Consider the following 27,885-nt stretch of genomic DNA (forward strand, 5'->3'; position numbering starts at 1 on the left):
TAATAAGAGAACGGGATCAGATTGCAGGTCCTGAAAAGTCGTAAAAACATGTTTTTTTTACTAATCGTGATAGCAAATGTCCGCAATAATCCCTCAAACATTATAAACCCAGCGTCACTGAAAGTGGACTTTTTGCACAGCACGACTGAGTATGGAATTAATATGATTATTACTGACTGAAGGGGAATACTGAAACACGTGTGCCCAAAAAGAAGATACTGTTATATCTTTTACTAAAAGAGAAATACTAGATAACTTTTGCCGTTTGAGAAACTATAGCGTTTACTTCAAACAGGAACACTATACCAATTTTGTGCTAGACTGCTTTTACCAACAGGGAAATAAAAGATAAACTTTCCACGGTAAGGAAATAACTTACTGCATGTAGCTTTTATTTCAAGGAGAAAACTAGACACATTTTACCAACAATAAAATATTGTCATTATAGTTATTTTTGTTGTTTACTAAAACGGGAAAACTTAGATGTTGATTCCACTATAAATAACACCACCTATTCGGGCAAAGATTAAGGAAATTTCATACATAAATTATGAAATTGTATACCTTATCAAAGATATAGGCAATTATGTAACACGTTTTCGTTAAATCGTTTAAATATTACGAATACATCAATCAGCGGTGGTAAACGATGAGCCTAAAACACCAACGGCTCTTTGTCAAGGAAAGATTACCCGATAAAAAGTTGAAAAGACGCAGATCAAAGAGTAGTTACTTACTGTGAGAGGGTTGTAGTGAAACTGACGGCATTAGACCAAGACAACGGTATCAAATATTCAGTGCAGAGCTGCCATTGGTTGGGGATTCGATACTCAAACAGTGAACAGGCCGTCGATCTAACGATGACCTAATCACATGTTTTTTACAGCTTTGGGAGAAAATTACTCAACTTTTTGTCAAACAAAATAAAACTAGAGGTCGTCCAGTGGTCGAAAACTCGACCAAAAATATGTAATGTACAGACTTCTCTATTTTCACCCCACGCTGTAAATAAAATATGTGATAGGGATTTCTTTTGAAAGTGTCTTGAAAAAAGCATTTTGTTTCAAGAGCTGTAAAACAATTTTGCCAATGTGGCAACATGATGTGAATGTCGTTGTATCACGTTGTGTGGCTTTGGACCGGAAGTGTTTCCCATAGGAAAATCTGCATTCTAAGTTCATAAGTTCAATGCCTGAGCCACAAAAACCCGGAGGCACCTCTCTTACGCACATTTAAAACTATCTATCAAATTTGGTACAAAATCTCTGAGTGTACGCTCACTGGACCGTGATGTTAAACGAAACTTGAATGGAATGTAAATTAAGGTTTTTTTTTAATTTGATGTCTTTGGGAATGTTTTTACAGGTTTGCGAACGGTTATTAAAGTTTAACCTGCGAAACTGTTACATAATTATTAAGTCTGGATTCAAAACTATAAGTCTTGACATTTCATAGAGATTCATAGAAAATCGTTACGAATATGTCGCATAGGTGGCCAGGCGTTTCAGGGTACAACTTTGAAACTAGAGATTATACAAATTCCCCCATACCTCTTTTGGATTTATTAAGACAACATATAGTGCCTAATGGAGCGTTGATGGTAAACACGTTTTATTAGGGTACTTCTAGAATAAATAAAACCAGCTGGCCCCTTATCTCAACAAACCTACAAGCAGGTTCCTTTAAGGTTTTGGCACTAGCAAGGTAAATTTCAAAGAAGAATTAGTTGGACGAAAAGAAGTTCAACCTCAACCAGTTGCTGAGTTAGGTTACACACCTAAAAACGGGAAGGTTTACGGTTTGGCCATAGAAAAATCAATAGCCCTTGACAAAACTGCACCCAACTGTCTTTGAATGGTTTCCGATGGTTATGATCAGAGATATAGCTAGTCCTAGTAAAACTGTAAAAAAAAATCATCTTACTAGTCACACACTCATGTTTGGGTTAATATAAGACTAGCTGCATCCTCAACTTATGTAGTTAAATAACCACGTTTACAGAAATTGACCAGTCCCCCGAACACGGTAGCTAAGTCGTAGTATCGCTGGTTCTAGGCTGGTTCTAGGCTGGTTCCATGCACTATCACTGCGGTCAAGTATCCTGTCTCTCACTCGCACTTGAGTAGACTTATTATTTATTAATTTTATTATTATTTCTTTGTCATGAGAGCCGAAGCCCCCTGACTGCGTACCCGGTACCTATCCTTGAGGACATACCCGGGCCCCATGATGTAGGCCGAAGCTTACGCATCAACCTTAAGCACATCATGGGCGGATGACTTAAGGTCATCAGGCTCGCCGGCTGCCGAAGCAGACCCTTCGGAAAGAGGGTTGCCCCTCAATCCTAACCAGGGATTCCGGCTGCTTGTTTAAGCGTCACTCCACCTGGGTTCCACCAGGTACAAGCCCTAGAGGACCATAATGGAGCGCCCCGACGCATTTAGTGCAAGCAACACTCGGGACCTATCTAATCCCTGACAGGCAGAACCCGCCATCATAGCCAGAAGGAAGGGGACCGTCAGCACGCTGACGGGGGGAACCCCAACCTCCCATTTACACCACTACCGAATCGAGGCCTTACCCATTGCTGGGAAACCAGAGATAACCAGAGCGATAGATCCCCAGATACCCCTGGCGGGCTCGGACCCAGCACCCGATCTACTTCGTTTGCCCGTCAGACCCAACATCACTGCCAGGCCATCAGGGTTTCCCAAAAGGAGGCAGGTATAGAAGTGGGACCCACCCGGATGAACCTATCCACCAGAGGTGGCGACACCCTTGACTCAATTGAGGTTCCGGGAAAACCCCCCACACTCAAGATAACCATACCGTCCGTGCTCAGAGACAGGGATTGGATTGCATAAGTGCCTACAAACCGTTACCCTCACACTGCGGAAAGTTACGTTGCCCTTGAGTGTCCCCGTGAGCTACGGGTACTTGCCCGTTTTCACCTCCAGGAAAGGCTACTTCCAAAGTCGAGGATTTGCCACACTGAATGCTGGTCGCACACAACAAGCAGGCCGAAGCCCAAAGAACCACAGACACAGGTAGGTTAGAGAATATGATGCACTTCCATCTCTCCTAGAGCTAAACACCCCTCCATCCTGGATAAAGGAATGTCACTGGGACCCAATGCCCAGTCGTCCATGTCTGTGGCCTACTTGAAAATGCCGATACCAACACCGAGCAGTTACCTCCCCTTTGGGGGCCAAAAATCTGCAAAGTCTGCAAAAATCTGCACTTGAGTAGACTGCAGGAGACGAAGAATTTAAACTAATAACATAATTTCTTCTTCTAGCGTCCTCTCTAGTACGTAATTTCTTCAATAACTGTGAAGGCCTACTTACTCTGTCCCTCACTCGCACAGAGCCAGGATGCTGCTCGGCCAGCCACTTGACCATGTCGCGATGACCGTAGTACACAGCCTTGTGCAGCAGCCCAGTCCCCGAGGAGTCTTTGCTGAGTGCCAAGGCAGACAGCTTCTTGCGGGTGAAGGAGCCGTCGCTGTTGGGTTTCAGAAGAGTCTGAAGATCCGTTAGGTGACCCTTAACAGCTGCTTCGTGCAACATGTCGATCCTTGCCTTAAACACATTAAACACGTATAAACTGTGGTAAGTCTAAAATTTTGAAATACCAGTTGTGGAATGTGATTTTTAAAAGGAAATTTCATGAAATAAATCTTCATCCTTGGACTTTTGCGCCATTGGTTTTCCGTCGCAACTGTGGCTTCAGGTGGAGATTCCTCAATAAACAGTAAACAATCAACTATTTTGCCCTACTGTGATTGCATTACGTAAACTGATAGCTCGAGTTAAAATTGAAACTTACACCTTCTTTACTTATGAAACAAAACACAGCTTGGTTTTATACCTTGTAGGACAGGCAATACATTCATAGAACAGGGGTGACCGTAATTTGATCCGTACGCAACTCCAATAACTATTTGAATTAGGCCTACTGTCTGTTTATTGAAAGGCTGTAAAGAAAATTTTGAATCCCCTCTAAGCACCAAGAAAGCCCAAATACGTCTTGACTCACAAGATAAGACGGCACAGTCTTGAGGAAAGCTCTGACCTTGATGTCAGCAGCATACTCTCCCAGCAGTTTGTGACCCAACCCTTGTACGACCACCGCCTCTAGCCTCTCCACATCCCCTCCTCGCAACCACTGACGAATCACACTTGGGTGAGGCACCACCTCTGTAAATATTGCCTCAATTAACACACATCCAGATACACTGTTAAACTCAATAAGAGTTACCCCTTATCGTACCCTTATCGTACAATAAGAGTTACCCCGCATCACGATTCTACTGTATTTCTTGAAATCACTATAATCGTTCTCTAACATCACACCTTTCTCTTTTTTTCATATTCAATACCCTTTTTATCCGCATCAAGGCCGATTATATACATATGTGATATTGTCAAAACCTATTGATTAATAATTTGTAGCAAGAATTAAAGGCTCGTTGTGTTGTGTAATGACAGTTTAAGGATGGGTTTGTCATGACAGCAGGCCATTCATTGACTCATTTATTATTTGTTCGATCTCTAAAAATGTTATACTCTGACTAGTAGCAGGGATCTTATATCGAAAGTCTTGTTTAAAATACCACGTGATGTTAATTTGTTACAGGTAGTTTCTGTTTTTGTCATTATAGTTATCACGGTCCTACCTTCATATTTTCCTATGCGATGACTAAAAAATTAAATATCGTTAAATATTTGCAAATGTGTCTGATTCCATTTCTCCAGAAGGTATCTTTCGAACTCCTTAGGTTTAGTTAATGTGTTAGTAGTTTCATCTCCTCTCAATTATTGGTATTGTCATTATGTCATAGAACAAAAGTTTCCAACTACCAGGATTGTCATAGCACAGACTATAGAGTACCGGTATATAATCTTTAGGTATAGGTACATTTACGAGTAAAAAGATGGGATATATTATTTTCCATCTTTTTATTTTCCAGACAGGAAGACGAAAATTGTAAAACTACTAGGTCACGAATCAAGAACCACAGTACAGACCAGGGCCGGGGATATAGCAGCTAGAGGCCCTGGTGCAGACGTATTTCGCAAGTTTTAGGATTTGATCCTAGAGCTCCACGACTGAACCCCCGCGCTACAAAATCTCCAGAGTACGTATTACTTCCTACCACATGAAAACAAACAAAAACATAGGAATCAAAAATATAATCAAATGGTGTCACTGAAATGTAAACAAATAACTTTCATCATAGCCAAAGGTTTATAGTGTTCGCCTACGAATCTGAAGGTCACTGGTTTGAACCCAAGCGAGATCGTAACTGGAACCAAATGGCATTTGTCATTGGGCTATGAGGTGATGGCTCCGTCGGTAGCGCGACAGATTTTGGATTCAAGACAGCGATGTCGTTGGTTTGGATCCTGATACCTGCCACCACATTTTATCATTACATTTGAACGCTTTCAGCCTAACAACTTACTCCTCGCTTTGCCAAACACTTCATGCACAGGCTTGACCTATGTGAATGAGCAAAATACAGGTTAAAAGAGGCCGCAAACCTTTTAAAAATTAATGATGCAATCCAACAAAAGGTCGACGTTAGGTAGTACAGTAATGGGATTACAGTTTAGAGCCCTTGGCTTAGATAAACATAAAATTAATAGTATATTTCATCCCTAGGGCGTAACGTGACTCTTTTCGACCCGAGCTCAAGTTTTACGACGGAGGCGATGCCAAGGTCGGATAATGAGCGAGGGTTGAAAAGACACTTTTTGCCCGTGTGATGAACTATATTTTTCGTCATGCAACATTGGGTGAAGTGAATAATCATCAATCAATTACTTAACAAACTAATAAAATACCCCCACCGCAGCAAACCTGCAGACTAAGCGAATTTCAACTTGTCTGATTTCATTTTTACTAAAATATTTTCCATAAATAAGACATATTTATTCCCAATTTAAATAACAAGAGATTTTACCAGTGCTTAGGTTTGCTGCTACGGGGAAGGTAAAAAGTGTTTTTTGACCATATGTCAATACTATAGAATGAAGTAAATAAATTTGCCAAATTTTATCAACATACATCCATAAACAAGTAAACTACAACAGTTTTCATTTTCTCCATAAAAATAACATGGGAATTTTAAATTACACTTTTTTTAATTTTCTCCGTGACCGTTAGGCATTAAACAGCGCTTCAATATACTAAATTATTTCTTTTTTTAAGCTCTACAAAATGGTTGAGAAAGAAATTGCAAAAATTTTTATTTTTAGGGTTAAAAATGGGAAAACCCCATTTTTACCCCATAAAACCCCCCATAAACCCCTGTTCCCATGGTCCGATTATGCTGGTTCGCGAACTCGTTCGAATAAACGTAAGTTTACACGTTTGTACCAAATTTCATCAAAATCGAATCATATTTGCTCAAGTTATCGCGCTAACGGACACATATATAATATATAGTATATATATATATACTAGCTGTACCCGCGGGCTTTGCCCCATTTAACTTCATAAGTATTCGCATGGCTCATTCACGTCCTGGTTGAAGTTCGTTCGCTACGCTCACTCACCTTTAGGTTGGAGCTCGTTCGCTGCGCTCACTTGCCTTCAGGTTAGCTCGTTCGCTACGCTAACTCGCCTCCAGGTTGAAGTTCGTTCGCTACGCTCACTCACCTTTTGGTTGGAAATTAGCTGTTGTCATAGATAAAAAAATAAATAATAGTGCTGCACCCTGTTGGTAATCCTTGTAACTTTTATGCTATTGAACATCATAGAACAGAACCAACTTGTTTAATTGAAACAGCTGTTAAGATTCATTAATTCCTTTTAAATATGAAAAACCATAAGGTTAACATGGGGAACTACAGAGCCACTGGGGCGGAGCCCGAAAGGATTTTTGGGATAATAATATGCTTTAATGTTAATCGGGAATGTGAGCTATCATCATGCCAAATTTCAGCCCAATCCGTCCAGTAGTTTATGCGTGATTGAGCAACACACACACACACACACAAACACACACACAAACTCACAAACTTTCAGATTTATAATATTAGTAAGATATATATGAATTTGAACGGATGGTGTTTTTGGCCTCTGGGGACCTCAAAACGAAAAAGTAAATCGGTCCCGGGTCTAGGTCTTACCATGAGACCTACGGTAATAGCTTATTCCCTATATGGGAAATTCGCTAAAAACTAACATAGGCTACATTTCATGTAAAGATAAGATAACCTCTCAAAACAACTTTTAACTTGATTTTAATTTTCCTAATTCATATAAGCAGCTGTTTAGTAAATGATTGAATAATTTCGTCTATAACGATTGTGTTAGTGTACATTATACATACATTACTATCGATGTGTCAAACTACTGGATGGACAAGAATGCAACAATAAGCTACACTGGTGAAATCAATCGATACATAATTCCAAAACATGCGATTGCTTACAATCGAAGTTAGTAACTGAGTTTATGACAGCTGACATTTACTCCCTAGGAACTAAAAAGGATTTTTACTCCCTAAAGAGTAAACGAGCTACATTTGACCCGCGAAGCATGTACTAAAAACGGCTGTTATCGCTTCAACATGACGAAAAATATCGTTAATAGGTAGTATTGTTGTAAATCTTGTCTGTAATTTGATATTTTTATTTTAATAATTAGCTTTGTTTCATTTAAGACCAGTGACGCCACTCGTCTTGTAACCCATGTTTGTAACCCATACCGTTGTCTGTTCTAATACCCGTCCTTTTTCTTAGTATTTATTTTACATCTTCTGGGAATGTTTTATCCATACTAGAGAACGTGAAAAGTCAAGTCCTAGGTCATTGTTCTGTCACACACTTGACAAATAGTGAGAAGCAGGTCGCCGGCTAACCTTGTCCTGATCCCCAGGACATAGGATCGATCTCATCAAGTGTATTGAAATGTCCTTATTGTGTCTCACTTTGGCTACATTTATCATATCGAAGTAGAAGTTACCGAATCAATTAATGGGAGGGGTTTTTCTAATACAAAAACCGTTTTCCTCTGTGATACCTAATTTTTAACTAGATGGACCTTTAGGCGATTTAAGTAATGATCAGCCTTCCTCACGTCCTCAAAATTACTTGTGATCTAGTCATCACTTATGTAAATACTTGGTTTTAAATTTGAATCGTTAAATTATAATATTTTACCATTAGTTCATAAAATTGTGATTTTAGTTTAAACTGAGTGATTGGATGATTTTATTTATTCATGCCTAAGAGTTCATCCTAGAAACTTATCAGATATATCATCACTGCTGTTTCTTAACAAGGGGACTAAAAAATGTGTGACTGGTTTTAACTCTATTTAATTTATACTAAGATGCAATCCTCAAATATATATCAACGATAACAGCCTCTAGGCCTTGTCTGAGGTAATGTGAAAATGCTTCCGTGCCAAAGCCTAGCACACTAGGATGTGAAAGTATAGTATAAAAGAATATTTCATCACTAGGACGTAAAGTGACTCTTTTCGACCCGAACTCAAATTTCACGACTGAGGCAAAGCTGAGGTCGGAAAATAAGCGATGAACTATATTTTTCTTCATATTGCATCATTATTTAAACAAAATAGGAAATGCAAGTTAGGAAACTTAAATACTTTTCATGTAAAGATAACTCAGAAAACGACTTCCAACTTGTTTTCAATTTTGCTAATGAAAAAATACCCCCGCCGCAGCAAACCTGCCGACTAAGCGAATTTCCAATTGTCTTAATTGATTTTCAATTAAATATATTTTAATAACATTAGGTTTAACGAGTACCTAGGTTTGCTGCTACAAGGAAACTAATAAAGTGTGTTTTTTTGTAAAATATTGATAGCTTAGTACAAAATAAATAAATTTGATCAAAATACAAAATATATCCATAAGCAAGCAAACTACAACATTTTACAATATTCTCCATAAAAATAACATGGGAATTTTAAATTTAAAATTTTTTTAAATTTTGTCCGTTACTATTAACCGAACAAAAATACTTTTATATACTAAATTAATTGTTTTTTTAAGCTGTTTAAAAAGGTCTAAAGAGAAATTGGGAAATGTTGTGTTTTGAGGGTCAAAAGTGAGAAAAACCAATTTTTACCCCATAAAACCTCCCGTAAAGCCCCGTTCCCATGGTCCGATCATGCTGGTTCGCGAACTCATTCAAGTTTATCCCGCTTTACACCTTTAAACCAAATTTCATCAAAATCGGACAAAAATTACTCAAGTTATCGCATTCACGGACGTATATATATATATATATATATATATATATATATATATATATATATATATATTATATATATACATATATAAAAATTATAACGAATGGTGTTTTTGGCCTCTGGGGACATCAAAATGAAAAAGTAAATCGGTCCCCCCGGGTCTAGGTCTTACCGTGCCACCTACGGTAATAGCTACTTCCCTATAGGGAAATTCGCTAAAACAGCTGTTTGGCATTGATTAATAGTTATTTGTGCAACTAGTGAGAAAAGTGAGCAATTGACTCACTCGAGAGAAATCCTTACTCACGAGCCGTAGGCGAGTGAGGAATGGTTTCTCGAGTGAGGCAATTGTACTTTGCACTCGAGTTGCACATTATACTTTTCCTACAGTTACCATAAAACAAATAAATTGGTGAAGAAACATAACCTATTTTTACACAGAAGTGAACTTTTAATATGACATTTAATATGAAGTGACAAATACAACAGTACAACAGCTGACCAGCTGATTTTACAGCTAGGGCTGCCAACGTATTTCGCGCGCATACGACGTTGCCTGCATGTTACGCGCTCACTATTTTGTGCCTTCACGTTGCAAATCTGGAGTGAGACAAAGTAATTAGAGTGAGACAATGTTAACATTGTCTTACTGATGAGCGAATTGGCCACTTTGCTTTCTCAAATCAGTGAGAGAACATGCACATTGTTAGTTAACTGTAGGAAAAAGCAGTTAATCAAAAGCAGCGGCTATTGCATATATTACGATAGTTTTAATTTACATAATAATATCGAACAAGAATACAACAATAAGCTAAAACCGATTGAATTAATCTATACATAATTTTTACACGCGATTGTTTAATCGAAGTTTACAACTGAATATAACCCCTAGAGGCCCTAGGGAGTAAAGAAGCTACGGTACTTTGGACCCGCAACGCACGTAATCAAAACGGCTGATTTGCTGCAGTTTGACAAAATAGTATTTACACAATTAACTATCGTGTAAAGATAGTCTTTACGACACGAGTATAAAACACTTCTACGAGTGTCGTAAAGGATAATTACGTGCGTTGCTTAAACTACTTTACCTACGATCGTTTATTTAATTACGTTTGTCAGGCAATGCACTGCTAGCCCATTATTGTTATTTTAAATACTGCTTTAGGTACAAGTATACAAATATTGCAAGTAGTTTAGCAATTCTGCAATGCAATACTGAATGTATTGAACAATTTTGTTTAACTTGAATATTTAAATAAAATAAAAAATAATTTTTATTATTATTGGTTAAGTATAATTATTAAAACGTAATGTACACATCATATTTTCTCGTAACGTTTCTTTAATATTAAGGGGTTAAAGATTATTATATCTTCTTTAATCCCTTACTTCTATGTGTATTTCCCTAGAACTATCTGACAATAAAAAAAACGTTCTGCAACTGTTGGTTAGCAAATTGTAGTTCAATGTTTAGGTAAAGAAAAGAATGCGTGTGTTTCTAGCGGAAGTTGGCAAATCAACAATTGAATTTGTCGTTATCAGGTAATAAGTTGGTGATTAAAGCATTACAATTTTATTCTTCTATCTCAATCCTTGAACCTCATTGGTCCGTAACTTTACCACACTAGTGTTGTAAAGTAAAAACAAAAACAATGTTGTAAAGTACGGTAAGTATAAACAATGTGATAAAGTGAAAAGTTTCAATTCTAAGAACTGAATTGAAATAGGATATTTTATCACTAGGGCCTAAATTGACACTTTTCGACCCGAGCTCAAGTTTTATTATCGAGGCGAAGCCGAGGTCAGAAAATGAAAGAGGGTTAAAAAGACTTTTAGCCCATGTGATCAACTATATTTTTGTTTTATTGGACCAGTATTTGAACAAACTATGTTACAAAAATAAAATAGTTTTCGCTAAAATTTAACCACTCAAAACTGCTTCTAACTTGTTTTAAATAAGTTGCCAATGGAAACAAGCAGCTGTTTAGTAAGTTATTCAATCGTTTCGTCTACTACGATTGTGTTACTATCGATAAGTCGAACTATTTACAATAAGACAACAATTTACTACAATCGATTGAACAATTGATATACAGGGTTTTCATAAAATAATGGTGGGAGTTGGTTATGAAATGAAAAGAAAACTAGAAAAGATACAAAAAAACTATTTATTTGGTTGAATTCCTGACATTGAAAAGAAAATACATAGCTAATAAGCATCAACATGACAACCATTTCTTGCTCTACAGATACCAGACGATGATCTATGTAAGCCCAAACGTGCAAATTTATATTGTTACAATAGAGACTGTATCTCTGCTTCTTCCTAGTAGAATGGGCTAAATTTAGATTTTTTGTAGAATAAACTATGTTTTGACATCCTAAATGGCCGTTATACTAGAGTCACTGACTTTGGTTCACTTAGTTACACACTTTGCCTTTTCTTGACGTAAAACATGATTATAAGAAAATACAACTTGAAGTTTATTTAAAAGGTTGTCGATTAGTACAAAAATAAACACAGATGTTTTAATTAATGTTAACAAAACTGTTTGAGCTACCGGATGCAAAGGGACCAATATGAAATATTTTATTTGTCTTACAATAGTTTTACAGACAGTTAAAACACCACCATTATTTTATGAAAATCCTGTACTTTCGATACATACAATTGTTTCCGTTCATAATTTACAACCGAGTTGACAACAGCTAAATGTCACTCCTAGTAGAGTACAAATTCTACTGACCTGCAACGCACGTATTCAAAACGGCTGTTTTGCTGCAGTGTGACGAAAAAGCAATTTAATTTGAAAACTGTCGTAGGTAAAAAATTGGATAGCAGCTGATGACCTACCTGATGGAGGACTAGAGTGGACATACAGACCCTGTGCTTGGTTGGTCTTTCTGCTACGAGCTCTCATGGTCCCCCGGCCTCTAGGGGTGTGAAGTCAGCGTCCGGGGACAGTCTTGGAGGCATCGTCACTGGAAACGTTGAAGGCTTTGAAACTTTCCGTGTACCATGTGAAAAGTGACTGGTAGATCAGTGTATCATACCACTCTTGGGCCAAAAAGTATGAGTATGAGAAACCACTGTAAAATCTCTTGATCCATAACAACAATTTGGTACATACAATAATTAGTTTAGAATTTATTCATTTGGTGACAAAATCGTGATTTTAATAAAAATGACGGGAGTAAACATAATATCATTGTTGTAGAATAAGCTGTGTCGTTGTAAAGAATTAATGAGTTTTAATTCATCCAGAAAAAAATACAAATTGAATGTATTGTTTTATTTTTATTAATACAGTATACTGTTTTTGTTTGAGAGTGGCATGACGTTATCTACTAACATTTTTAAGTATATGTTGTCCAAAAGTGTGTGAAACGAAAACTCATTTGTCGTTTGTTTATCAATGGTATTTATTAATCGAAATCTTCCTTTAACTCTCTTTAAACTCTTTGCCATAAGGGACATTATAGCATTTGATTGAACTGCTTTTATATTCTAGACATACAATCTATATTGACCAGCTTCAGCAAAACATTTCTTTAAAAACAACATAATGTAATTAGCCAGTCATACAATTCCTACCATTATAGTAGTTTACTTAACTGTTACTGGTTCTATTAATAAATAATCAACATAAATGATTTTATTGGTTGTAATAGGCCTAGTCTAATTTCCCAGAAATTATTAGAAAAGCTAGATCATTTTATTTCTTATTTTTATGGACGATGTAAGTACGGTAGATTATATTTAATTGTTGGGTAAAACTATCATTGAATATTATAATTATTTCCATTTCCGTACATTATTCCGTTTGCGAGATTTATATTGCAAATTATTAGTTATTTGATTACGTCTAAGGTTTCTTTGATTCAACAATAATTAACAGGGAACTCTAAAAGTCTACACTTATCTCATATAAAACTGTGTAGGGGAATGAAGGTTAAATACATAATTCTTTCCTGCATCTGCGTAAACTGCAACAGCAAAAATAGTACATATTAATTTGTAAACTCAAAGTTTTATAAAAATGGCAACCTATCCATGAATAAAAGCAACGAATTCATAGAATTTGTTGATGTTCTAAAATCATTTTTTCTTAAAAGTTCCATGTAATACTTTGCGTTAATGTTTTAATTACTTTAAGACAATTTCATAAATAAAAACCTTAGATGCACAATACTCTGTACTATCAAAAGAAATAAAAATATAAAAAAAAAACAAATACAGTATTGCGTGTAGCCTATATTAAAATATTTTTAAGATCTCCATAAGCAAGCGTGTTACCTGTTCGGTTCGACAAAGCGTGATGTCCTGTGATGGCAAGGTTGCTACAACACTGACAGACATCACGTGTCATCCACGCTCACACGCGCAGGCCCACGCACACACACAAACACAACGATTTTTTTAATAGCCTTACTTGTACTTTTCAACACCCAAAGTGTGTAGACTATAGGAGATTTGTTGAATTTGTTTGAAACAACGTATAGAAAGAACTGTTACATATAATATTATTACTGTATAAAAGTATTTTTCCAAAAAAATGTCAACAACGTAAGCATTTTAACGATTGGTAATTTGACGAATAAATAATTCACTAACAGTTTTGATCACAAAAATGTATATTTTGACAGAATTTATTACTTACTACCAATCTATTACTTATACTATATTACTTACTATATCTATTAATTATACTTATTATCTATATATTAATTTGAAACTGTTTTTCTTTGTGACAGCTATTTTGAGAGAACGGGTGGGTGTAGAAACTCGGTAGAGGTGTCCAAAGAAAGGTCTTGGTCTGTAGATGAGCCATCAAAAGAGAAACATGGTGAATTCCCTCGGGGCTCTGCCCCGGTGGCCTTTAAATTCCCATTCCATGTTATTCTTATGGAGGAAAACGGGGTTTTTGTCACAGCTAATTTGAGAGAACGGCTGTGCGTAAAAACTTGGTAGGGGTGTCTAAAGAAAGGTATTGGTCTGTAGGTGAGCCCTCAAAAGAGAAATGAGGTAAATTTCCTTGGGGCTCTGCCCCAGAGGCCTTTAAAGTTCACTCTGCAATTTTGTTTACATTTCGACCATATGGGTAATTTTGCACTACTTTTTGAGCGGAGCGAGTGGAGCGAGCGAAGCTCTTATACGTCGACTTTTATGCATTTCGTAATACGCAAACTCCTCCTAGACGACTGAATCAATCGTTTTCAAATTTTGCATGGTGATAAAGACCATATCGGTGAGTGCCAACATCTATATGGCGTTAAAAAAGTCTCTCAGGAATCCGCCCCACTGGGTCTCAAAGTTTCAATGTAATCCTTATGGAAGCAGTATTTGACACATAAACAAAGACATATGATCAGCTGTTGACTTTTGAATGCAGTAGATAAATAAATAGCTGTTAGCATTATTCCACAGATATTAGAACATAAACGGTGGTATGGATCATAAATATAATCAAATGACGACACGAGCTTGAGGTCCGTGACGTAGGAAGTGGTGAAGGAAGTAGTAAAGGTGAGCAGTCTGGAGTGTGGTTCGGAAACTGTTTAAGACGATGAGATTTAGGTAGGTATCTGCATTCCTAAAATTCTATGGGAAGGGAGGAAACAGGTCAGTGACGTAGGAAGTGGTGAAGGAAGTAGTCAAGGCGAGCTGTCCGGAGTGTGGGAACTGTTTATGACAATTAGATTAAGGTATCTGCATCCTAAAATGCTATTGGAAGGGAAGGAAACAGGTCCGCGACGTAGGAAGTGGTGAAGGAAGTAGTAAAGGCGAGCTGTTCGGGGTATGGGATCTGTTTATGACCATTAGATTAAGGTATTTGCAATCCTAAAATGCTATGGGAAGGGAGGAAAACAGGTCCGCGATGTAGGAAGTGGTGAAGGAAATAGTCAAGGCAGGTCTGGAGTGTGGAAACTGTTTATGACTATTAGATTAAGGTATCTTGGTATCTACAATCTTAAAATTCTATGGGAAGAGAGGGAAACAGGTCTGCGACGTGAGAAGAGGTGAAGGTAGTAGTAAGGTGAGCAGTGTGGAGTTTGGGAACTGGAAACAGTTTGTAGCAGTTAGATTAATGTATCTAATATACTAAAATGCTATGAGAAGGGAAGGAAACAGGCCCCACGACGTAGGAAGTAGTGAAGGAAGTAGTAAAAGCTGGCAGTGCAGAGCGAGGGAACCGTTTGGGCAGTTAGATAAATGTATCTAATGCTTAAATGCTGAGAAGGGATGGAAACAGGTCTATGACGTAGGAAATGGTGAAGGAAGTAGTAAGGCTTGCAGTGCAGAGTGTGGGAAGTGTATTTGGCAATTACATTAATGTATCTGCAATCCTAAAATGCTATGGGAAGAGAGGGAAACAGGTCCACGACGTAGGGGATGGTGAAGGAAGTAGTAAAGGTGGGCAGTGTTGAGTGTGGGAATGGATTAATGTATCTGCAATGCTAAAATGCTATGGGAAGAGACTGTAGACTGTAGGTTAAAATGATTATGAAGCACGAATCGTTACATATTTCGATACGTATTCAATAGTTTACAATAGAAATTTACAACTGAGTTGACAACAGCTGATTTTTACTCCATAGAAGCTAAAACGAATTTTATTTCCTTAAGAGTAAAAATGCTACTATAGTTCGGCCGCTTAGAAAATGACCTGCGCGCTAATGCTAAACCAATGCTGGGGGAGCTCGCTTTCTAAGCGGCCGAACTATAGACCCGCAAAGCATGCACCAATGACGACTGTTTTTACTGCAGTATGACAAAAACAATATAATATGAACCCTTGATGACTCCGCTCAATTTTGTGGATGTCTCTGCGAACGCCACCTAGTAATGAACCAGCTGTTAATATTAAAATTGTATTCAAAGGTTTACTGAAACTGTCAAAATTAAATGTTTACATTATTATTTATGATTTAAAATGGATTCTCCACTGCATGCCAAGTATTTTATAGTTTCAACAAAATGATGAATTTATGATACGTTTGAATTGTTTTGTTCAAAAATCTATGCTTTATTGCTCTTAGAAAATTTTAAATTATGAAATAAGTGTGACATATCAATTTCGAAGGAATATATCATTATTCATTATCGGGTTAGCTTATATATATTGTAAGGTTGGCACTTGCCTTCTTTTGCCTACTTTCAATCACCATTTATTTTTTAATTCAAGAAAGAACACCAAGAAATTTATTTATTGGTATAAAGTTTTCGATAATCGGGTTGAAAATTGTTTCATAGATGAGTACGTTGAGGATGAGAGCTGTGTTCAAGTTTTGGAATAGACTAACTACGGAGTATGTTTCATCTATGGTTTTGGTGAAGTAGTTGAACTAATGTCAATTTAGGTATTTACAAAAATGTGTACAGGGTTTTTATTTTGATGTACACATGTAGCTAGGTCGAACAACGCATCTAAACCTCACTACATACAAAGCATTTGGAAACACAACAGTGTCATCGCATCTCACCGCATTTGCATAATTTGTTACCAAGGCTGGACTAGGTTATGGATTTGGTTCCGCAAATGTTCAAGATTTGTGATCAAATTTCCTACAATTATGGTTCATTCCATCCACGAAATACATGCACAGCTTTATGTGATCGATATGGCCAAGGAAAACTACCCCATAAGTTAACGAATTATCAAGTAAGAACAGGATGATTAAATAATAAATACATGGGTCGATGTGGCAAGAGAAGGAATTAAAATTGCTTGGATCGAAGTAAAAAATGTTACTGCTTTCTGGAGATTCAGATATTTTTATCAAATACAAAAAAAACGAATTTAATATGCTGATAAAATTCTGTATTTTTATGGCCAAAGATGAAGATTTACTTATAAATCCGGATACAATCTGAATGATTTTCCTAAAGCAGATGGAATTAGTTGTAGTAATAAATATTTACTCTTTCCGTAACATGATAGACTAATTATATGAACTCATTCTCCCATATAGTGAAAGTGGCTTTGACATGAAACAAACTCATGAACAAACAATTATAAGACTCCTAAAAAACCTTTTGGGCAACCTAAAGCCGATAAAAAGGTAAGAACTATTGTGTTAAACGAATTCATCAATAACGTTTTTAGGGAATACAATCGTCATACTTATTATTATGCTTATCCTCCCTTCATTTAACTAAGATTTTAATGACTTCACTCTATCTATCGCAGTTAGCTGAATTTACATAAAACCTCAAGATTGACCGTCGATTTCGACGGGGTTCCACTAGTAGAACTTAATTACATAAATACCTAGTTATTTTTGGAACTTTGCACGGTATCTGAAACGATTAAGTATAATAAATGGTAATAAAGGTTTAATAACAACAAGAAATTGGTATGCTGTAAAAGTTTATAGATAAAACTTGTGTTGGCATTCTTAGGCTATGAAACTTCAAAATGTCAAAAATTGTCACGATTCTATGCAGTATCTAGAAAATATTATATTATCAACCAACAATATGTAATGTATTTTTTACACTGTCGGCTACATATAAAAATCACAGTTGTATAAGAATTACGTAATTTCCATTATAGAGTCATGAAATAGTTAATTCACTTCAACTAAGTAAAATTTCAGCAAAAGGTGAACAAATTCCGCTTCTAAGGTGTAGGTGCTTTCGATCCTGGATCTGAAAGACTTTTTTCCATGAAATACATTATATTCAATTATATCTCAAGATAGGGAAATTACATCAATTACCTTACAGGGACCCCCTAGATGGGGGGAACCCTATGTGAGTTACCTCGTTTGACACCTAGAAGCATCGGTCCACCCATTCGCCAGCTATTGTACGATTGTATATATGTCAAGTGGAAACATGAAGTTCCCTGCGAGAACCAAAAATTAAATAGTTCATTTTAATTAGCTACATTACAAATTTTGCCAAATTGTTTGACTTAATTAAATTATTGTCAAATTATAAGACAAATTTAATCAAATATTGTTTTAAATATATTATAAAATCTATAAATATATACTTTTTATACGTGTGTGTTCCGTATCAGTAGTATTGCGAACTGCTTTGCCGACATTGCAACGTAGTTAGAACCACCGCCGTAAGGCTCCGCTAGCGACCAGAGCGATGAATCAATCTTCTTTACCCAACAAGATATTTTAAGACTGAATAGGCTACACGTTGATTTCTAACTCTCATTGGGGTCAATATCACTTAAATGTTATATTTATTGCCCATTAATTTAATTTAATTATCTTTTCATTTATATTAGATATTAGGTTATTGTTCTTGGCGGCTACCATATTGGTCTATTCTCTGTCGTACCGGTAGGCCTACTGTGATACTGTATAATTTGTCAGTTTCAGTAACACACGATTAGAATAAAATAGTATTATGGTGCTCCTACAAAATTTTGTTTTCAGTACTTGACAACTGATTGACACACAAGGCTAGTGTGTTTCTTTTTAGGTAAATATAGGTATATACAAATTGATATTTAGCAAAGATCGAAATCCATTCGAAGCCAAGCAAGCCAAAAAGTGACAAATCCGAGACCTGTCGTTTTTCTTCCTTCATCCACTTTTATGGAGTTTATGGAGTGGAGTCCACTTTTTTGTTTTTTTATTCGAAAACGTAATGAAAAAAAATTGCCGCCCTACCAAGTATGAATCGCGTTATGTGATAATTTTTCTGTTGGAAGAAGGTTCCCTGATGATTACTGTTACCAGTTGACATACATGTGTGTGTATCCAGAAAGTACCGACGTATAAAATCGAAATGTAGATAAGTGGCTTAGAGCTCGCAGAATGCTGTACAGACTCACAGACTACAGACACAGACAGAGACAATATAATACTTTAATGCTCTTTTAGTCTTGTGGTTGGTATCCTTGTTTTCTTTACTTCATTGCCAATCGGCTGATATGCTTTATTGCATTGCATGCATAGTTATCTATGAAGTTTAGCATCATTGGGAATTTATTGCCATACCAACAATTAATTGCTGCCCTTTACCTCCGTTGTAATTTGTCCTTGACCATTCCCTATGATGCACACCATTCCCAAAATACCGGTACTCTCTATTCGTAGTCGCGGTCTTCCCCTAACACGATTCATTTCAACACTGCATTAGCATTATAACCTAAAACAGAACACTAAAACCGATAAACAAACAAATATAAAATGTTTACATCAGATGGTATATTTATAACAGCATCATTGACTAAGTCAAAGATAACAGCTTGGTAGATTTACTGCAGCAGTACTTCCATTAGCAAATGACTGGTACTTTGATGGCCTGTGGGGCAGAGCAGGGGTAATTTTTGACACTTCTCATATTTTCTGAAAAATATCAGAAAATATAAGAAAATGGTCTTTAAAATTAATCCTCAACCGCCTTATTCCTAGCTCGAGGTATTTCGTGGGGACCGATTTTTGCTTACTTAATTAAATCTAAATATATAAAAGGCAAAGCCCTCACTGACTCACTCACTCACTCACTCATCACTAATTCTCCCACTTCCCATTTACCTAGGAGGCTGAAATTCGGAACACCGATTCTTTGGGCATTAAATAGGAAAACTAAGTAGTTTTTATTCTGATCGGGCTTTCGGGCTCCGCCCCAGTGGCTCTGGAGTTTCCCATGTTAACCTTATGATTTTTCATATTTAAAAGGGAATTCTTAACAGCTGTTTCAATTAAACAAGTTGGTTCTGTTCTATGATGTTCAATAGCATTAAAGTTACAAGGATCACCAACAGGGTGCAGCACTATTATTTTTTTAAATTTATGACTACAGCCAATTTGCAACCAAAAGGTGAGTGAGCGTAGCGAACGAACTTCAACCTGGAAGCGAGTTAGCGTAGCGAACGAACTTCAACCAGGACGTGATTGAGCCATGTGAACGGGCTCACTTGTGAAGTTAGATGGGGCAAAGCCTGCGGGTACAGCTAGTTAAATATATAGATATCCAAAACGTGGTGTTTTGATAAGAACGGAATCTCAAATAAAGGTTTACGTTATTTTGTTTACCATGGATCCGGTTTCCTTTAAATTTGTAAATACCAATAACAGTTGATTGATTAGGTAATGGAAACCTAATTTCAAACCTTTCTTGGCATAAAACCCACGTTTTAAAGCATTTCTTTTCGAGTATGAGGAATCACCATTTTGAGTCGACCTCAGATAGCTATGGAACAATAACAATGCACATCAGCTGATCCAATAAAGAAAAAAAGGATCAGTGGCGGATCTAGAACAGCCACAAGGGGGGGCGAGCCAGGGGGTCTTGGGGGTTCAGGTAAAAATTTGTGTAAACTAAGTCTCCAAAATGGCAGTTGTTTTAGTCCAAAATGGATTTCTTTGTCCAAAGTTAGTGTGACAAATTATTTTTCACAATTTGTATACACTACTGTATTACATGTAGTAAAAAATATATGTATATGTATGCCCGAGGAGGGGGGGCGGTCGCCCCTTTCGCCCCCCCCTCTGGACCCGCCACTGAAAGGGATACCAACATCTAAGCTTGTTTTGTAATTAAAATACTTATAATTTGGGTTGCGTGAAAAAAAAAACACCCTTATTGGATAGGATGTCCACTTCAGTATCCAAAAGTGAATAGAATACCTAGATTCTACACATAAACGATTGAATAAGTAGGTATTCAAAGTGTCAATTATGTACAAGATTTGCAACACAAATTGTAAAAATGTTAATACAAACAAAGTAATGTATCGGAATGCTGACCAGGGTTTGCAAAACAGTGTTATAAAAAACCTGTGTCCACAAAAACAGAGCAACTTTAGCACAATCGCTTTCAAATGATGGCGAAGTGCTAGTATGTTAATGGGCCTTGAGATGTCAGTCGGATTAGATGTTATACGACACCGATACATCAGGGAGCGTATTCTAAGCCAACGTTAAATCATGGGATAAACTGTAATAATGACTGTCTAAGATCAACTGGATTTTAACCTGGACCCTTTATGTAAAGCTCAATGATCAAGAGCAGCTAGGTTACAGTGTCGAACGATATAAGCTTCTAGCTTTTTGCAGGGTTGATTTGGTGACCTTCTGATTACCAGCAATCACTAAATACAGCACTTAAATTATACTTGTGATTATACAAGTGTAAATACGCAGGACTATTAAGTTAATAAGCCAATCATCGCCCTCCAGAAGAGGTCCGACTCTCGGCTTTTCAAAGAATCTCAAGTGTGAATGAATATAACACAAAATATGCAACATGCCACTGCTAGGCCAAGTAAAGATCCTATATGCACGAGATACGCAAATATCACTGCGAGTGTCAAACAGTAAGATAGCTTATTTATATTACTACCACGGTTGTTTAGCAGAATATTGTAAATTGGCTACTTATTAACAACCTGATTATTTGTTTGACTAAGGTCAAGTGTGTTTATTTTATTCAATACAATTTTAAATAATTTATAATATTAACTTAACTACGATGAATTGCGAGTTCCACTGTAGTGTCATCTAGCGGTGAATAGACGAACTATTGCGAACGACGATGTAAGTGCTATCTAGTGGTGAATAGTCAAACTGTTACGAACTACGGTCTAAGGAAACGGGATTATATTGGTAAATGTTATTAATTTACGTATGTTAAACAACTTGTTAGCTATGGAAACGGAGTATTATGGGTTAAAAATGGATTTTCCCATTAACAATTACCACGTTTGTCTTATGGAGGATAAATAAACTGTTGCAGTCTGCTTGTTTGGTGATATATTTTGATCGAACTTGCCAAATTTGTTCACTTGCCAAAACAAAGGGAATTGAGTTCGATTTAATGTCAACCGATAGCGCTGCCGTTCCCAAACTTTAGCCCTTAACTGTACTTAAGTGATGCCCTTTCTTAATATTCTGAGACGTATGCACATCTACGTGAAAATACCTTCAATTTGACACCTCAAACGTTAAAATCCGTCTCTCCGTTATCAAGTTATCCGTTATCAAGACTGTGTAAAGAGAACTGCTTGCATATTAATATATAGATTCCACATCTGCAAATGCATGTTTAGTAATTAAAATATTTAACACTTTTATTTAAGACTATTAACGATTATGCACTCTCACACTTCTTAGGTCGTGTAAGGAATCAGCTAAAAGTGGGGTGTAAGGGATAGGTGGTTTTGTTTGCTCAAGATGTAGTCGAAATTACAAATCAGCTTCCTCTAGGACTTTCCGAAGCAGGCATAATAGTATTGATATGATATAGTACATGGGTGGAGAATATTAATAAACATTCCACATCTGCAAAATAAAAAAAAATAAATAAACAATTCTTTATAGATTTATGACAACAGCTAATTTGAACCAAGCAGCAACAAAAACCTGAGTGTGAGAACTTTACATCTTTCTATTGTTTACGTGAAGTGGTAGAACATTATGGCTATGGTAGATATTCTATATACTACTAGCTGAGTACCCGTCCTTCGTCCGGGGTAGATGTATGTTTAAATGGTGCTTTTTGAAATCTGAAATTAAAAACATTGTAAAATAAGTAAACTCAAGGGAGGTGAAAAAGTTTTAATATGAACATGTTAAAATAAAATATATATTTACAATACAGACTTATAAACAATGTTTACAGCTTTCCTATCTTTTGTGAAAATATACAGGTTTTTTCCACTAGAAACACGTGAGCAAGCAACGTATATTTGCCCATGGGAGAAACATTGTGTTTCCAAATAGAGGCCTGCAACCTGTAGAGTCTGTCCTTGTGCTTTATTTATCGTCATTGAAAAAGCAACCTTTAAGGGGAACTGAAGGCGCTTAAAATTGAAGGGTAGGTTTGCTGTTGTAATGGGAATCCTGGGAATGAGTACTTCTTCCCCCTTTGCAGAACCAGTTAAAATCTTAGCTTCTATGACATTTTCTTTTAATGATGTAATTAAAAGCCTAGTACCGTTACACAACCTAGGTGGCTCTAAGTTCCTAAGTAGTATTACTGGGATTCCTAATTGCAATTCAAGCTTGTGCGGGGGAATACCAGGCAGTTCCAAGGTGTTAAGAAACTCAACAGGGTAGTGTAGTGCTTGCTCCTCTTCTGTAATTGAATCAATGGACAAATAAGATTTAACTTCACCATGAATAATGTTCATAATTTTGCTGTTTATTTTGTTCACATCGTCATTTTTGGGGGCTAAAATTGCTCTGCAGGATAACCATTCAGGATCATAGTGGTTGTTTTGTAAGTCAGGAAACACACTTGCTATAAGCTCCTCCGCAGAAGCAACCATGTGACCAAAGTTTTCTGGGAAGGAAATCATCTTATGTTGGTCAGTTTTCATTCTACCTTCACCAATCTTGAGCAAATCACCTGAAAATTGTCTGGCATCACAGTCGTTATGGAGACTTACCCTCATATTTTGAACCAAGTGATACTGCTCAATATGACTCCATAGGACAGACTTTTTCAAACAGGAATTGATTTCATCTGCTGGAGTTCCACGTTGGATAACTGGTAGGGTTTGTCCAAAGTCCCCTGACAACAAAACAACTAAGCCCCCCATTAAATCTTGACTATTTCTGATGTCTTGAAGTGTTGCATTCAATGCTTCAAATGCTCGTTTGTGAGACATTGTACATTCATCCCACACCAGTAATGTACAACGTCGGAGGACTTCAGCTCGATCAGAGGTTTTGCTGATATTGCATTGTGTGGTTTCAGCAGTTGCTAGGTTAAGTGGTAGTTTCAATGCAGAATGTGCAGTTCTTCCACCAGGTAGAAGTGTTGAAGCAATGCCAGAGGATGCAATCGCAAGAGCAATGTGATTTTCTTTTCTCAGCTTAGCCAATATGAGAGTTATAAGAAAAGTTTTACCTGTTCCACCTGGAGCGTCTAGGAAGATAATTCCTCCTTTTCTACTCTCAATCCTCTCTAAAATTGTATCATATACCACTTGTTGCTCGGGTAGAAGTTTTGGTAACATCTCTTGTACTTGGAGCTGCATATCGTCGATGTTATATGCCATTTCTTTTAGAAGTTCAGGGTTGATTCCATTCAATAAGTTTGGAGCGGGTAAGCCAAACGAACTTAAATCTTTCCCACTCATAGACTTCACCAGTTCTTGGATATTCGTTAGGGCCTCATTGTAAACTATGTCATTGTACTGAAGGTCAGGGACGACTTCCCTGTGTCGATGTAAGATATCATCAGACAAATCATTTCTGAATGATTCCCACAAAGTTATAGGGCTTGACAACTCACACGTACTTATCAATATTGCAAATAGATGGCGTACACGAGAAGCTGAGCGAGTCAGAACAGCTTCTTCCATCGTTGACTCCCAATGGTTGTCATTCTCAAGCAGACCAAGGGCCTGACAGGCTTCTCTGTATGTGCCACAAATTTGGTTATTTGCTGTCCTTAGTTGCTGAAAAGATGTAGGGCCTCTTACTTTATGAAGAAGCAAACGAAGACAATAGCACTCAAAGTTTGCCGGATGAACAGTATATACACGACCTAATGCATCTGAGTATTTAACATCTGCATAACCATGGACAGGTGTTCCTTGAATTCGGCGCCTGAATACTTTCTCGGTTGCGTTGAAAGTGAAATAGTGTGGAACTTCATGATACAAAAGTGTTTTTGCAAAATCATCATTTTGGCATAGATCAAAGAATGCAGTCAACGTGGTTGGTGGTGGGTTTTGCAATCTTTCATTCATGTTTTCCTCATTAAAGTATACCCGCTGACCATTTTCTAGGTGTACTGATAGATGAGTCACAGTTGGTTTCCTCTCATGCACTGGGAATCCAAATATGCGCCAAGCAGCCTCATTACTACTTAAGTAACGTCCGGTTTGATAAATAGTCACTTCATCCTTTAGATTGTCTAATTGTGCGCCTTTCACCAAATTGAATGCAGCTTGGTCACTTCCCTTGTGTATGTATTTACAAACGTAGTTTATGGCCTTAACTGAGCTGCAGTATTCTACATTGATGTGCGCATTGAAGATCTTAATCAAAGTTGGGCAATATGGGACAATCCAGCGGTTGTCTATCTCCACAGCAACATTTCCAGCAGCTTTCATATTAATATGACCCGTGAATCCACCATCATGTGGACTCCGTCTACGGTACATAGGATAACCATCATCATTTGTTTGGGTGTTTTCAATCAGGGGCCTTGGGTAGTGTTTCGTACATTTGCCGTCTTTCATGCATGGAGACCGTTGGTTGTAAGCACCACAAGGTCCGTGTACCATATGTTTCAGTACATACTCATGAAGAACCGGATCAGAGGTACGTTCTGGGATTTCAGAACTAATGACACTGTCAATCTGATTAGGACGGATTTTTTCACATAACCAAAGGAGGTAATGGATGTGAGGTAATCCACGTTTCTGCCACTCTACAGTGTAGATAAAGCATCTGACAGAGCCAAAAACTTCCCCTTTGTTGATCACTGCGACAAAAATCTTTATTTTTTGATGAAACACACGTGAAACAATGTCATGTCTGTCTGTTGCTTTCTGCCCTGGAAGCAAGGATTCCAATATTTCGGGCCATTTTGGATTGCATGTTAAAGTTATAAATAAGTCCGGGCGACCGTAGTTTTTAACATAGGTCAAAGCGTCTTGTGCTCTTTCACTTAAATACCTCGGAGATCCTACAAAACTTGAAGGAAGGATAACAGATTGGCCAATATCATTAGCACTCAGTGTCGCATCATTGTTCAAAGCATCTCTCAAATGCACGTAGCTCTCAGCCCTAAGTTTTTTTTGATTGAGCTTAATGTACAGTAGGCGTTCAGTTTCTATTTTGGCGTACATGTCAACTATGAACTGGTTTAGGAGCTGTCTATACCTCAAGATAGTATTAAAATCATCTTCGCGTACCATTAACATGTACGCATAGAAATCCATTGATGAAACCTTCTTGTTTGTAGGGAGATTAGTATTTGGATCCATCATGGGGATACCAAAATGATACCCCTCTTGTCCTTTTGAGAAAATTAGTGGGTATTGTAGTGCATCGTAGAAGCGGTGAGTTTCAGACACTCGGAGAAGATTGCCATCACGTTTCCTTAATACAATGTCTCGGCTCTCAAACTCATTTCCAGCAATGACAATCGCCACTTCATCTGCAGTAGGAGCATTGTACCGGCGTTCATGTTCACCAGGTGGACGGCGGTCAGCACGAATTACAACTTTGTAGTTATCTGTTGGAAGAAGTTCCATAGCAGTTTTAAAAGAACGTACTAATTGATTTTCTTCATGAAACATTTGCTGTATATCTTCGACCGTTGTACGACAAACACCAGGTATGTTGTTGCAACGTGTGTCTGTTTCAATGTCCTGATCCCCAATAAAATATATTTGTAGAAAGCTATGGGGCTTTCCTGAAGGAGGAAGAAGGCTACCAATGCGGTGATAAACTTGTCCCTGAACAGTAAAAGTAGTATAAAAATGAGGAACAATAGTCTGAACAGATGCTCCAAAAGATGTCATTTGGAAACACATATTATATTTTCTAATATTTTGTAAGAAATCTTTTGATTCCCTTGTTTCTCCCTTGAGCAAAGTGAGAAGGGGTTCAGGTGGCTCTTCCAAATGAGTAACTTTGACTTTGCCACTTGAGCAACACATTCCAACAGATTCTCCTGGCCACTTGGCTGCTCTGCAATGCCTACATATACTATTAATATGTCCAATTGAAAGAAGATTGTGGTTTTTGTAATCAATTGTTGGGTCATAATTAAATGCTATGTGTTTAAATGAATCCCACTTTCTTGTCATAAATTGTTGCCTGTCATTTCTTCGAGCGAGTAGGTTGGCTTCATGCTGTTCATTAGTTTGAGTTAAACGCTGTGCAGCGTGTCTTACTGAATCCTCTTCTCTACGTAGCAGACGCTGTTGAGGAGTTTCTTGGGACCGTAGGTAAGCAATCCTGTTAGCATTGGTTTGTAATCGAGCCTGACGACGTTCTGAAGTTTCAGAAAATCGTTGTAGTGCTGTAGTTTCTGCGTTTTTTTGCAGACGGACTTGTCTCTCTTGAAAGGACTCCCTTTCTCGCAAAGATGCCATTGCCCTTGCCTTAGCAGGACGACTGGAGAGGTTGCTCTTTTTTCTTTTAGGCATTTTAATATCCGAAAGTCCCACATGTATGTTAAAAAAGATTAAATTCCAATAAATCAAAAAAAACTTTATATAAAACTTAATATATCAAAAACTTTTAACTTTCTAATTACATTTAAAAAACATTTTCAAAAAATAAACAAATAAAAATCTCAAATCCTTTACTTACTTTTAAATTATAAAATAAAACATAGACAAACAATAATTTACAACATCTGGTTAATATTATGGTATAGCATTTAATTTGAATGAAATGAAACAGGTGATCTTGCTTCTAAAAAGCATTGCTCACTCAGCATTGAATATAAAAAAAAACTTATTATATACTATGTGAACAAACAAAAACATTAATACTCTTACTACTAAAACAAAACAAACAGAAACATACTATTTAGCTATTAAATAATAGGACTATTTAGTATTTAGTCCTACTATTTATAGCTCCTAATATTTATGCACCAAAGGCAAAGGCATATATACAACTTTTTTATTGTTGTTTTTAATTTGAAATATTTGTATATCAGCTTAGAATTAGTAAATTTAATGTCATTCAAACAATGTT

At 36.9% G+C, this 27,885-nt stretch overlaps 2 protein-coding genes across 2 annotated transcripts in view; both read right to left on the reverse strand.

Moving 5' to 3' along the window:
* LOC129003619 (uncharacterized) overlaps positions 1-12,155 on the reverse strand; it is a 44,654-nt gene extending 32,499 nt beyond the window's left edge. Inside the window, exons 1-3 of the mRNA XM_054431916.1 lie at positions 12,089-12,155; positions 4,039-4,199; positions 3,348-3,581 (exon numbers count right to left, since the gene is read on the reverse strand). Coding sequence (XP_054287891.1) covers positions 3,348-3,581; positions 4,039-4,199; positions 12,089-12,155 — 462 coding nt within the window. The remainder of the gene's footprint in view (positions 1-3,347; positions 3,582-4,038; positions 4,200-12,088) is intronic.
* LOC129003620 (uncharacterized) lies at positions 12,152-27,326 on the reverse strand. The gene is made up of 3 exons (XM_054431918.1): positions 27,072-27,326; positions 23,231-26,630; positions 12,152-12,216 (listed from the first exon to the last, which is right to left on the reverse strand). Exons 1-3 carry the CDS (start codon positions 27,324-27,326, stop codon positions 12,152-12,154), a joined length of 3,720 nt encoding a protein of 1,239 aa, XP_054287893.1.
* Positions 27,327-27,885: the final 559 nt, after the last annotated feature.

This window comes from Macrosteles quadrilineatus, unplaced genomic scaffold (genome assembly GCF_028750875.1).
Source record: "Macrosteles quadrilineatus isolate MER2022 unplaced genomic scaffold, UCM_ALF_1.0 Scaffold_9__3_contigs__length_116548681, whole genome shotgun sequence".
NCBI lineage: Eukaryota > Metazoa > Arthropoda > Insecta > Hemiptera > Cicadellidae > Macrosteles > Macrosteles quadrilineatus.

Coding starts and splice junctions, on each gene's coding strand:
- LOC129003620 (XM_054431918.1), bottom strand. CDS start 27,326: ATGCCTAAAAGAAAAAAGAGCAACCTCTCCAGTCGTCCTGCTAAGGCA. Junction 26,631..27,071: donor TACGTAGAGAAGAGGATTCA/GTAAGACACGCT, acceptor TTTACTGTTCAG/GGACAAGTTTATCACCGCAT. Junction 12,217..23,230: donor TAACACCTTGGAACTGCCTG/GTATTCCCCCGC, acceptor CAACGTTTCCAG/TGACGATGCCTCCAAGACTG.